We start from the raw sequence: 12,985 nt of genomic DNA, 5'->3' as shown, positions 1-12,985 counted from the left end.
AGCTAGTACAAGCCGCCGATTCTCAAAGCACATCGCGTTCAAGATAAAGGGTGCGTGTCTGCTCCAAACACAGTTGCTGCGGAAGCGCAACGCCCCCACCCCACTTTCCCTTCCTCTTGTAACATGCTCGCGACAAAAGACAGCGCGCTTCCTCCCGGCTTTCCTCTCTTGCGCGCGCGAGATTGAGTCCCCATCGTCCCCTCACCTTCGCGTGCTTTCACTCGCTCCTACAGCATATGGCGCGCGGCGATGGTATTATCACCCTTGGACTTTACACTGAACATCACGGCGACGACAAAAATGCGCCGGCAGATTTCATGTAATTGTTATCGCAATAAAAATTGGTTATATGCCTAAACAAATTAGGCAGCTTTAGTATAGCATATAGCAGCAAACGCAAGGAATTAGCGTTGCGGGCTCCACACTGCACATGCGCTGCACATCAACAGTCCTGGGGCTCTTATGCGCGTATGCTATCTTCGCATTCAGTGCTGATGCACGCAAACGGAGCCGTACGTAGAGTAACATGGCGGCGGCCATTTGATGCATCAACGGGTGCCGCCATGTTGCTCAACGTAAGGCTTCTTGGTGACAGTCGCCTGTTTCGGATACATCGAGTCGTCGGCCTTGGCTGAATCATTCCTCACTAATGCTCGCATTTGCTTTAGATTGGTGTAATGATGATTTCACAGCGGCGTACTCGTGACAAAAGGGCGAAGTTCTACAGATACGCTTGCGATTAATGGCACAGTAGGCTTAACAAGAGAGCTTGGTCATGTTGGCTCTCGAGGAGCCGGGGTGGTGCTAAAGCCTGTATCTGGTTTTTCGTTCATTCTCCCGCTCCAAAATATACCACCCAAAGTCAAACCAAAACAAGCAACAAAAAAGGATGTGTGCTTGGTTCTTTTGGGCACGATGGGTGTAAACTTCACGACCGAGTACGATGTCAACCGCTTGAAAGAGGTATTTGCCTTTATTCTAATTAAAGAGACATGGAGATGGCGCCTTACATGGCTCCATTAGCGTCAGCCCCGTTCGCGCTTCGTTTCGTTCTGCTTTTCTAAAAGACTATTTCGTGCCACGCAGTGCAGTTCTAAGCGTTAGTGTTGCCTCGCTAACGCACGTGTTTTAAGCTATGGTAAAACTCTCTAGTATTCGTATCAACGTCCCACAACGCAAAGCAAATGAAGCTGACTAGTTGGAAAACAACGCAGCAAGAATATTTTGGTCACTGTCATACATCTCAATGTAATTACTGAGACGCGTCTGAAAAGGATCTGGTGCGAAATGATAGTTTTGCGTACTAAAATAGCAGACAGTATACAATGCATACTGCGTGAACCACTGTTTTGGACGCGGATTTAGCGTTCGCTCATTCTGTTGTGTCCCTTGCTGAACAAATAGTCGTGGCTAGCTACGGGTGCGGCCATGTGTCCCTTGTTCGGCTTGTAGAAGCGTGTACAACAGTGGTAGGTGGGTACTGAACAAAGGCGAAAGCATTAGCTACGCTGGTAGATATGCTGTTCGACTATACTGCGTTACAGACATTAGGCGCAACGCTGTGGAGGCTAGAGACATTTTGCAGTGGCAGCGTTCGCACTTAATTGTTGGAGGTTTTCTTGACCACCATTGTCCGAAACTCTTCTTTATATAGGCTCAGTATTGAATGAAATATGTTTCAACCCGTAGAAACAAACAAGCTGTGACATACTGCTACTAATGCGTGGCTTGAGATCACTTTGCATTGCGTTGCTTTAAGCATGAAATTCTTTTAGCTCCCGTTTTCGGCGACCTTCAAGTGACTTTGAGCCACTGCCCAGAGCCGTTATGCGGGCACTCAAACGGGAACATTCGGGGAAGTTGCAAGAACAAAGCGAGACCTCCCACCCTTTGTACTGGACCGCAGTAAACACCCTAGTTACTCCCAAAGAAGTAACAAAAATTAGTGCTTGCTTCTTCTCCTAATGTTTGTTCACAATATCAGTCAAGTTCTAACTTCTTGTACGCTGAAGTTTTGTCATTTCCAATAGCGAAGTTGCAAATGCAGATAGAGGACACCATATAATTGAATTCTGGGAAATGGAATTTGCTGCGGATCTACTGCGCTCGCCGAACTGCTGTGTGGCGTGGCGCCGGACGCCTCTGGAAGCGCTGCTTTGCCTTCATGGAGGAAGGAATACGTTAGGAGGGAGCATTGCATCACGCAGCCAGCCTTGCCAAGCGAATGCTCCGTGAAGCCAGCTCTTTGTTTAGTGGCGGCCCAGCGCGTAGCCTCTCACGTCGAATTCACGGAACAAGAATCGTGGTTTGCTAAGACGAATCTACGTTTGCTAAGTTACTTCGGGCGCTTTTCTTCTTCTATCTGGGCGGTGCACTCGGTCTCTCTGGCGTCTTGCGCTGCCTGTCGTGCCTCCTTCAGCCGGGACTCTTCTCCTAGCGGGGCAGCGTCCATATGGACCAGCGCACAGCATTGCGTGGTGCGGTGTGGTGGTGTGTGCCGTTGCAGACATGCAGTACATCCATTTTGACATTGTGGCCAGTACCATCTCCAACCAATCTGCTTTGCCGGTGGCCATTTCAGGCTTACATCTATTCTCGATTACGGGAAAGCCGGCAATTTTTCTTTCATATTGGGCGTTTTCGTTTGCAGCCGGTGACGGAAGCCTCACGTGCATGTTTGCCCGAGAAAAAGCCGTTGGCGATTAGCGAAGCATTAACGGATGACGCGGATCCTTTTAGTGAGCAAACTTCTTGCGCGGCCTGCACAGTGTTGCTATTGATTTCTGAAATGGTGCATCGTAGTTTCACTTTTCTACGCAGTAGATATGATGGCGGGTGGCGCGTTGTTGTTATAGATAGCGACAGATAGCGGTGCACATTTTGAAGATATTTTCCGGCGGCTCAGCTTTTCGACGGAATTAGAGTATCCGAATTCATGTGTCCGTATCTAAGGTGAATTCAAAATTTCTGTTGGCTTCATTTGAATATTCTTCTAACTTCACCAAAAAAGAAGTTCGCTGAAACAGAGTAATTGAGCAAGAGTGCCAGTTCATAGAAATATACGAATATATAAAACATTACTGTAAACTGAAGCGTTAACAATGCATCTCACCTTGGATTCCAACTTCGGCCACGTGGGTGCCCAGGCATCAAGTGGAAGAGTTGATGACGCGGTAACTTTCACACCTTAATACTTGGGGGATGTGCTGCGCATGGTGCACGCGAAATTTTCAGCGCTCCCATTCAATTTTTGCCACACCAGCAGCTGATTCGGTACTTCTGACTGGAAGTGTAAACAAACGTTCCGGTGCTGTAACTTCTGCGGGTGCTTCTGAAAGTTCACGTCAATTCTAAAGCTGAGGTATATTTTATTAGTTGTTTTAATATTGCCAGATCCCGTGTGCCAGATTTCTCTCAAGAACCACGCAATGATGCCGTTCCTTTTTAGCAGTATATTTTGCAAGTAACTAAGCATTCTTTGTCATTGCAATACTCGCCGATGCTTGCCTGGTTCCGCTCTCGTGATTATTGCTGGTCTATTGAATTCTGTAGCCGGAATTTAAGCTATTAAGTGTTTTCTACGCGCAAGTGTAAGTGACCTGCCCGTAAAGTCGGCGAAGTTTGAAGCCGCGAAGGAAGCGAGCGCCGGAGGTGGAACGCGCCTGAAGGTGGAGAGCAAAATAGCGCGATGGGGAAAGTACCAGCGTTCGCGCTGAACCAACACCACTTAGCACAACGCCTTTTTACTCCGATCTATGACGTCATGCTGCCTGGCCCGACTGCCATAGAATCTAATGGGAACGCTCCCGACTAGGCAACAGTGATTTTGACGTCACCGGTTTTATCACGCCAGCCTTGTCAACGGAAACTTGGGGCCGGGTAGCGTGACGTAATGGATCGAAGTAAAGAGGCCTTGTGCTATCTAGGTGGTGTTGGCTGAACGCGAGTAAAAGCAATGCCAGCTAGATAAAACTCTACACCGTGTTTCAGACGTTAGGTACAGCGCTGTGGAGGCTAGAGAGACTTCCTGCAGTGGATTCGGCCGCCCTTGGAAATAGTTCGATGTTCTTAATCGCAGCGGTGCGAGGCTGCTCTTTATACACGCTCAGTATTGAATGAAGAAGGTGTGAAACCTTAGAAATAAACAAACTGTCGTATACAGCTATGCAATGCGTTGTTTTAGATGAACTTGTTTTTCGTTGCGCATCTTTTCAGCTTTTTTATCGGCAGGCCGTCGCACCAGCCTCACGCGCACGCTCGTGCGCGCGTACGCCGTTGGCGCGCAGCGAAGCATCGATGGTACTCGCGGAGTGATACATTTTCGTCACCGAACTTCTTGCGTAGCTTCCACAGCGTTGCACCTGCAGTCTGAAACGGAGTACAGGTGGCGTTGAGCGAAACGGGAGAGGAGGAAAGAGAAAAATAGAAGGCAGGGAGGTTAACCAGAATAACGTCCGGTTGGCTACCCTACACCGGGGGAATGGGAAAGGGGAAAACAAAGAACACAGGGAGAGAGAGGAGGGAAGGAAAGAAGAAAATTGCGGCGAGTTTGCTGACGCGTGTGGTCTTACAGAAATCGCGTTAATAGTCACAGATGGTCGCAGAAACCCGTCGTCCTTAAGTAACACAAAAGCGCCTTCACCGCTTTATGGGCCGACGGGCGATGGGGCGGTGTTCTAGCAGCACCTGCACAGAAAGCGGCTGATTGTCCAGTCCGCCTACCCTCCTGCTCCGCGACGCTTCACCTCTTTTCTCTATGGGATAGAAGGATGGATGTTATGAGCGTCCCCTTTGGAACGGGGTGGTGGGTTGAGCCACCAAGCTCTTGCTATTATACTGCCTAATGTCCTGCCTTGGTTAAGAAATAAAAAAACAAAAAGAAAACAGGATGAATTCCCATAACCAAATTTTCTTATCCCCTATTGTCTTAAGTAATCTTATTCTCCCGCTTCGCTCAGTCCAAAAACTGAGCGAAACGGGAGAATAAGATTAGTCAAGAGGAAAACGAAATCAGGAAAGAAGCAATTTATTATAACTCAGAGGGAAGCCCATTACTTTTCGAAGCGAGATGAGGACGCCTTAAAAAACGCACCTAGAAGCGAGATATAAGAAGGAAGAAGAAGCATGCGCTTGCTGCGGTAAAGCTAGGGAAAGCTGGGGTAAAGTTAGGGATACAGCATGCTTGATTAGCATGTGAAGATATCTGCCTAGCGGTCGATTTAGGCACCAATGGCCTCCTTGAAGCCCCTGGGTTCAACAAGAGCAGGAGTAAACTAAACATGTCCGCAATACAGATTAGTAAGAGGTGATTGGAAGATTGGTGTAAGAAAAGTAGAGAAACAACAAAAAACGGAGGCCTACAAAAACAAAGTTCACAATAGGGGATAAGAAAATTTGGTTATGGGAATTCATCCTGTTTTCTTTTTGTTTTTTTTATTTCTTAACCTAGGTGGGACATTAGGCAGTATAATAGCAAGAGCTTTGTGGCGCAACCCACCACCCACGTTCCAAAGGGGACGCTCATAACATCCATCCATCCATCCATCTCAAGGAGAAAAGAGGTGAAGCATCGCGGTGCAGGAGGGTAGGCGGAGGCACGCTGGGTTGGCCTCCTCTGGCAGTTGCCAAGGGTACTGTGTGCCGCACGGACGTACCGCGCTCGTCTCGTGTTACCGTCGTACCCGCGCGCCATATGCTGCATGTGCGAGTGAAAGCTATCGACGGTGAGCCGACGAATGGCGGCTGAATGTCACGCGCGCAAGGCAGAAACCCGGGGACGAAGTGCGGTCTTCCCATTGAGGTGGGAGGTGTTTTACTCAGGCGGCTGCTATTTTTGGCGCGCCTGCGAGAGCCCTATCTTGAAAAGGGCGTGGGCGTTCTACTCCGGTGGCTGTTGCATATGGCACGGCCGCCCGAACCCTTTCTTTAAAGCAATCTGCGATGCGGAAAGTTTCGTCGTGTAGGCACTCAGAGGGTCGATAGCTTTGTGTGCGCTTTAGCACCCATACGTTTGCGCGTCACCGGCAGTCACAAAGTGAACGTCACTAACTTTTTTTAATGTCAGCTGAGCTCGCGTGCCAGATTTCTTACAAGAACCATGCGAAAATGCCGTTCGTATTTTTCCATATATTTTGAAAGTATTCAGTCATGCTTCGACATAGCTGTACTGGTCACAGGTTGCTTGGCACGCTTCTCTGCTGCGGTGCCAGTACGCAAATAAATTTTACGTGACGTGGAGTATGGTAAAGGGAAAGAACCAAACAAAGGTAAAGATTTCAGTGTCCACGTCCGCGCTGGTAGTTATCACTCACTGCTGAACTTGGGCTCTGCTTTTGAATTAGAATATAATTCTAATTGAACATTGCTATTTTTACATCTTCCTTAGTAAGAAAAGTCACGTTTATTTTAAAATGTTGTTAAGCGCTTTGTCCAACTTCCGAGAAGAATATGTCAGACGCTGCATCTAGTACAGTGAGCTTAGTTATTTCAGTGCCTTTTGAATAAGTGTATCCCGTATCAATCCCGTGATATTGTTAAGCGTGGAAAGACACAGACGAAATAGGCTACATACAGACTATCTACACTGGAGCCAGACCACCAGGCCGACACTCGCTCGCGCCAAGGGCACAGACCCACTTCGTCGTCGTTCACGCAGCGACTCGTCCCTTGACCATCTCTGGATGATATCGTAATAATATTTTCGTTCATGGCTCGTTGCGTTTTCGTTGCGAAAGAGACAACCAAAAGAGATCTTCAACGCAAGTGTCATAGACCAGCCAGGCCTCGTTTGGGAAAGTCAGAATGTAACCATCGCCAACGGACTGTATATCGCCTTTGCCAGCAAGTAGTTTCAACTGGGCGACCAGGCACGCATGTGCACTCAGCCTCTCGTATTTGCTTAAAGGAACCCTGAAACGATTGTTTCGATATTGTACATACGTAATGAGAGCCTAAGATAGATCTTTGTGATCATTAATTGAAGCATATAAGTGCTCCGCGTAAAGCGTCCAATTTATTATAAGGCTTTCAAAATGTACATCGCTACCGATCACAGCATGCCACTCGGCTGAGTTTTCAGCCGCGCTTACCAGATGACACGAGGTAATTATGTATCGCGCCACTAGGGACATATATCAGATTGGCTGCCCAGGGTGCGTCATCGAGAACTTTTCCAACATTATGGCGGACAAATATTGTTCGGAACAGCTGGAATGCTAATTCTTTTCTGTAAAAAAGGAAAATTATAGAAAGATACTGCACAAGAACGCAGTACCACTATACCAAGGCTTCAGGAAGAAAGCAAGTGTCGTCTACTTGCGTTGGAACGTGCTCCGCGTTGACAACAGCTCCGCGGTCAGTATTGGTCTCGATCTTTCTTTTCGCGAGCACCATGGTTCGCCCTTGTTATGTCGTGAGCTGCAACGAAAGCGACTGGCAATATGCCAAGCTGCAACATCGTGTCCCTCTGCAAACAGCAGACGAGCGGAGAAGCGGCAGCGCCTCGTATTGTCGGTACCGGACCGCTGCCAGGATTTGCGCGTTTGAGGCTGTTACTTTACTCCAGACGATTACTACCACACTAGTATTTCGCGGGTCCGGTATTCGGGCAAACGCAAGCGCAAGCGGACTGATCCTGGCCGTTTCACGGGATGAACGGAGGCGCGAACGTGAACCGCTTGCATGGTGCAGCCACCCGGTGGCACAGAGCTCAACCAAACACAGAACTAATGTAGCAGTAACGAAGTATATTCTACTTTGCTCCTGGCCTAAATATTTGGCAGTAGCGTAATCTTGAACACGTTGTTTTAAATGTTTTAAATGTTTTACACTTGGTTAGAGCAATATCAGTTCTTTCTTTGGTTGGATAAGCTCTGCACCACCAAGTGCCTGGACCGTGCAGACCGATCAGGCGACTCAAGTATCTCTCTCTTAAGCTCCTTCATCACAGCACTAGTAGTATGGAGGGGCTTTAGTTTACACCTGCTCCAATCCACTGAAACGCCCATCTCGCCTGTGGTTACCAGAATACCAGATACGCTGCTTCGATAGCTCCTGCTAGTGATCGACTGCCAGGCGGCTGGCGGAGATGCTTCACGCGCTGGCTCCAAGACAGCCGAAAGTCCAAACACGACGTCCCATCATGACGCCGAGACGGCAAAGACAACGCTTAGCGCTCATAACTCGGCGAACGAGTTGAGGAGAAAATGCGTGGCTATGGAAGAGGGTAACTTGTAATCGTCTGTAGCTCTCTTCATATGAGACGCTTCACACAGATTTTTGTGTGAATGATTCATTGTAGCTGCACCCTACGCGTCTACAAAATTTGTCCCCACCGTTTCAGGGACTCTTTAATGCACCCGGAAGGCCCGTTACACGGCCCTAAGGACTCAGCAGCATTATCAAAAACGCACATATGTGGAAGAAATTATTACTATTGGCTAGAAAAGTGACACAAGTGTTTGAAGAAATTCACGTCGTGTGAAAACACAGCAAACTACTTCCACGGGTTTTTACTCTTGCTTCATAAGTAGAACAATCTATTGAACACTGTCTAAGGGTTAATTTTTTCGCTCTCTTACAGAGGATTTCCCTTCGGAGAATAGGAGCCACAGCACAGGTTTTCTCCAACTGCCTTACCTGAACCAAGTCGTTCAAGTGCTCTCTAATAATATACGTACAGCCGGTGTATTCAGCATTGTTTTACAAAACTTATCTGTGCGGACATTTTCACAACTGTTTACCTGGGCGTGGATGTGAAAACGCCCGTACTGTTACCTGGAACACTAGTATTCTATTTTTTTATGTGTACACAACACTGACCTTCTTATTCCGACGATAACAGCCACCGTTAACGCATATCACGGAACGCCCTTGAATAGTCTCATCTTTAGTGGTCTTTTCATAACCACCCCCGAATACATGCCAGAAGATTCAAATCAATGTACAACTAGCTCTACATGTAGGACACAATGAACACCATGTCAATCCTCGAAGCTGCAACTTGATATAATTGTATATAAATTATTATTATTATTATTATTATTATTATTATTATTATTATTATTATTATTATTATTATTATTATTATTATTATTATTATTATTATTATTATATCAGAAAATCAGTGACACCCGGCGGCTATCACACCGAGAAGCAAGAAGGCAAATGTTGAATTCCTATGCGGGCCGCCGCGGCCGAACGTGAACACACAATAGTCGGCTTGTTCCGGAAGTGCCTAACTGTTGTCGGAATTCGAAAGCAAATTTTCGCTGACTTCAGTCAGTTTATTAAGCGTCGTCAATAAATACACACAGTAACAGTAGGAAGTTCAGTAATGTGCAAAGTTGGGCTAGTTGGTGATTGATCATCATACCTTGTTGGTGAAGCAGCGCACTGACACGGACACAGAGAAGACACACAAGACGACACTCTGTGTCCGTGTCAGTGCGCTGTTTCACCAGCAAGGTATGATGATCAATCACCAACTAGCCCAACTTTCCACATTACTGAACTTCATTTCCATTACAACGGGCCCTTTTATGTGTTCGAACAAGCAGGGAGTGTCGTCTTGTGTGTCTTCTCTAGGTCCGTGTCAGTGCGCTGCTTCACCAGCAAGGTATGGTGAACAGTAGGAAGAAGCGCACTGATGCGAACGCACCTTCTTGATTGATGTCATCTATTGGCCAATAGCAGCCACTTATGGGAATCTGCTGCATTACGAAATAAAGCCTCCAGAAAAGAGCGGGGAGCCCGCTTCTGTTGTAAAGAGAGCGTTTGAGAGTAGGTGACTTCAGCCTCTTCTTGCGAGCTCCACGCGCCGCCCACGACGGTAAAATTAGACTGAGATGCTCACAGCAGCGTACGCTATGCGCAGAATGTCCTCTGTTTTTTGACCGTGCCTGTTGGGTGGTTCAGAATCCCATTAACCAGTGATTTCCCTACACACCCCCTAGGGAGTTTGTAGACCCCCCCCCCCCTAGTTTCTCTGCCCCCCCCCCCCCCCTTGAAGCTCTAAATTTTACTCATGTCAATTCTTGTATTAAACGCCCGGGCAGTTTGGTCAAGCGCCAATAAAAGGAGGAGTATAATACCACGTTGCCATCTAAAGCGAGACAGAAAATGGGCACCTGCGTACTTTAATCTAAGGGGCTTTACTTCCAACCGAGGACGAGATTTCTCTGAAAATATGAAGCCTCATAACAAACTTTAGCTGCAGTGGGCGTGAGGTGAAAACAAAAAAAAGGAAGGGATGTGGTTCGGGGCACGAAACTATATATGGAGAGTGTTTTTAAATACAAATAATACTAATTAATATTGGAAACAAGTGATACAACCTAAAGCAAATTTTATAAAGAAACTAAATTTAAACAGCATGCAGCCGTGGTGCTTCCCCCAATATAGACTCTTCTAAGAAAAAATCCGTACAGGTGGCACCACCGGCTAAACCCACCGAAAGACGTCCCGGAAAACTTCCGGTATTTGATGTTTACCTGTCTTTACACTTAGTTTACGTGGCCGCGTCTGAGCTTTTCTGAACAGGCAGCCGCAGTTCTCTCGCTAAAATCTTTTCCTGTAGCGGTCCTATTTCCTGTGCCCGCTTTATAAGTTCTGCATAATTCGTGTACTCCCTAAACATTGTTTCAAAAATTTAAATCTGGTCATTGGCACTGGCAACAAGTTTGAAAATGTCCTTATACACTGGAAAATGGTCAGACATTTAACAACTGAATACTGACCTTTATCGGTAAAAAGTTAATTTCGAAAGAATAAGTGTTTTTTTTTTAAATTAAATAGGAAACACCACCTCCGGGGTATATGTAGAGAAAAAGAGACACATACGTCTCAGGGATGAGCATTTGGGTGACAGACGTCTACCTTTTACCAATGGACTAAAACAGAAACAGTTTGTACAGCTTATCTAGCCTCCCGCCTCCCCTTCCTCACACCCAACGATTGAGATAGCCTCCCTTTATTCGATTCCTGGGGAAACCCCTGCCTATAACACACGAGCTCTACAACAAGTTGAGGACCGCGAAAAGAGCGATCTAACAAAGATGTGAGGTGTTACGCTAGGAAACGAGAAGAGAATGCTGTGGATCAGAAAGCAAACGGGAATAACTGATATTCTAGATGACTTTAGGAGAAAAAAATGAAGCTGGGCAGGCCATTTAACTAAAGCAGATCACCGGTTTATAAAATTGGTGCGAAGGGACGGAAAACACAGTCGAGGACGGCAGGAGATATGGTGGGGCGTTGAAATTAGTAAATTTGCAGGGGCAACTTGGAATCAGATAGCGCGGCACCAGGGTTATTGAAAATCGCTGAGAAAGGCCTTCTTCCTGCAGTGGACAACGTATAGGCTGATAACGATGATGCTTAATGTAAAATCACGCCCATGTAACGGTATACTTGAGCTTCTTCAATGTAATTAACGATCCTGCGATCGAGGCTGTAGGTTCGTGTAAGTATTTAGGGTTCAAAATAACATTAACAACACATGCTCAGCCTATAGCAATTTCGTAAGAAGTCGAATCGAACTTTGGTTTATGTGCTCAGCTGCACTTATAATGCACTATCCTTTCCCTTCCTAGTTGACTAATCAGTCACCGCTTATCGCAGCTTTCTTTGCCTACGCGTAAAAGTCTCTCGTCTTCGTTACCGAAACGACAACGCAATGAACCAGCTTTTGAAACTTAAACCGCACTTGGAGGCTATCTCTGAAAGTTAACTGCTTATTTATTTCAGGAGTCATGCTTTAAAACAAATAAATATGGTGCATTGTTTTGTAGATGCCGTGCATCAAGTGTGCTGCGAACAGAAAAGCTAGGCAATATATGTGAGATTTTCATTTCATGCGTGGCAGCCAGGAAACTTATGCGAACAAATACTTGTGTAATGTTATATTCCCAAGTGCCTACGGTACTTTTAAGGAAGCTTAACTTTGAAATAATTTACAAATCGACTTAGTTATGTTTTAGCTATATATGTAATAAGAAAACAATTTGCATGACTAAGAGGAACACTTGTTGGAGGACAATATTCATATGAATTCTTCCAAAATTACACGGCGTTATGATCCGGACAGCATATTTGCACCGGCGAGCAGATAAGAAATTGAAATTAATTGAGGTTCGCCTTACGAGTATCATGAAGTACAGTTTCAGGGGTTAATTTCCTGATTGCACGTACAGACTACTGACACTGCACAAACCATACTTTTCGACACAACAGGCAACATTGGCCGCAGTGTGTGGTTCATCAACATATCGAGGTAATAAGGCGAGATTTGCGGACCGATTTCTCGCTACGAGTTGTATAGGAGCTCCTTTCTCTTAAATACGTTTCTTGTTTCACAGCGTGCGTACTGAAAGCGGACTGACAGCCCGTGCTTTCCGCGCAGCCGCCGAAGTGTTTGCGAAAAACTTTCGCTGCTTCAGCTTTTAGATGCAAATGCACCAGGAATATACACAAGTAAAGCGCTCGGCGAGCCAGCGAAAAAGCGACAGCATTATGTCAAGGTAGGGATGACCCCTCGACTCGTTTGGTAATCCCGTCCCTGAGAAAAAGCTGAGACTCTAACGGTGGGCTGCCGCTTTTATCTTTACCACAGATGACAACTTTCGCCAATGGGTTTGTCGTAAAGCTTTGATGAATGTCACTGTACAAATGGTGTTTGTTTTTGTTCCGCGACTTTTACAACATCGGAGCCTGTTTGAAAATGTAAAGGTTAATGCGTGAGGCGGTGGTACCAAGGCGAAATGAAATATGTCCGAGAAAGATGCACTTACACAATTTGCAAGCGATAGCAACCTTGTAATTTCGGCGGCAGAAAATTTCATACAGTGTCTTTTTTTTTGGAATGGCCTAACAGAGGTTAATGAGTCCTAATACTATTAAACTTAGAACTTTTTTATCGGAGACGTCCTCAGATCACTTTAATATATACAATAACCAGCACTGTGATCTCCACGGTGATTTCACACAG

At 46.1% G+C, this 12,985-nt stretch overlaps 1 protein-coding gene across 2 annotated transcripts in view; it reads left to right on the top strand.

Annotated features, from left to right (window-relative positions):
- Positions 1-12,985, top strand: part of LOC129380201 (BPTI/Kunitz domain-containing protein-like) — a 100,252-nt gene that overhangs the window by 18,181 nt on the left and 69,086 nt on the right. Inside the window, exon 4 of one of the 2 annotated variants that reach the window (XM_055072538.2) lies at positions 8,582-8,848. The exons of the other annotated variant lie outside the window; for it this stretch is intronic. Coding sequence (XP_054928513.2) covers positions 8,582-8,603 — 22 coding nt within the window. The 3' untranslated portion in view covers positions 8,604-8,848. Of the gene's footprint in view, positions 1-8,581; positions 8,849-12,985 lie in introns of those variants that run through there. 2 annotated transcript variants of the gene reach the window in all.

The sequence above is a fragment of the Dermacentor andersoni genome, chromosome 7, assembly GCF_023375885.2.
Source record: "Dermacentor andersoni chromosome 7, qqDerAnde1_hic_scaffold, whole genome shotgun sequence".
In the NCBI taxonomy this organism is placed as follows: domain Eukaryota; kingdom Metazoa; phylum Arthropoda; class Arachnida; order Ixodida; family Ixodidae; genus Dermacentor; species Dermacentor andersoni.
Note: the sequence above shows the minus strand (reverse complement) of the source record. Positions and strands in the feature narration are given on the sequence as shown.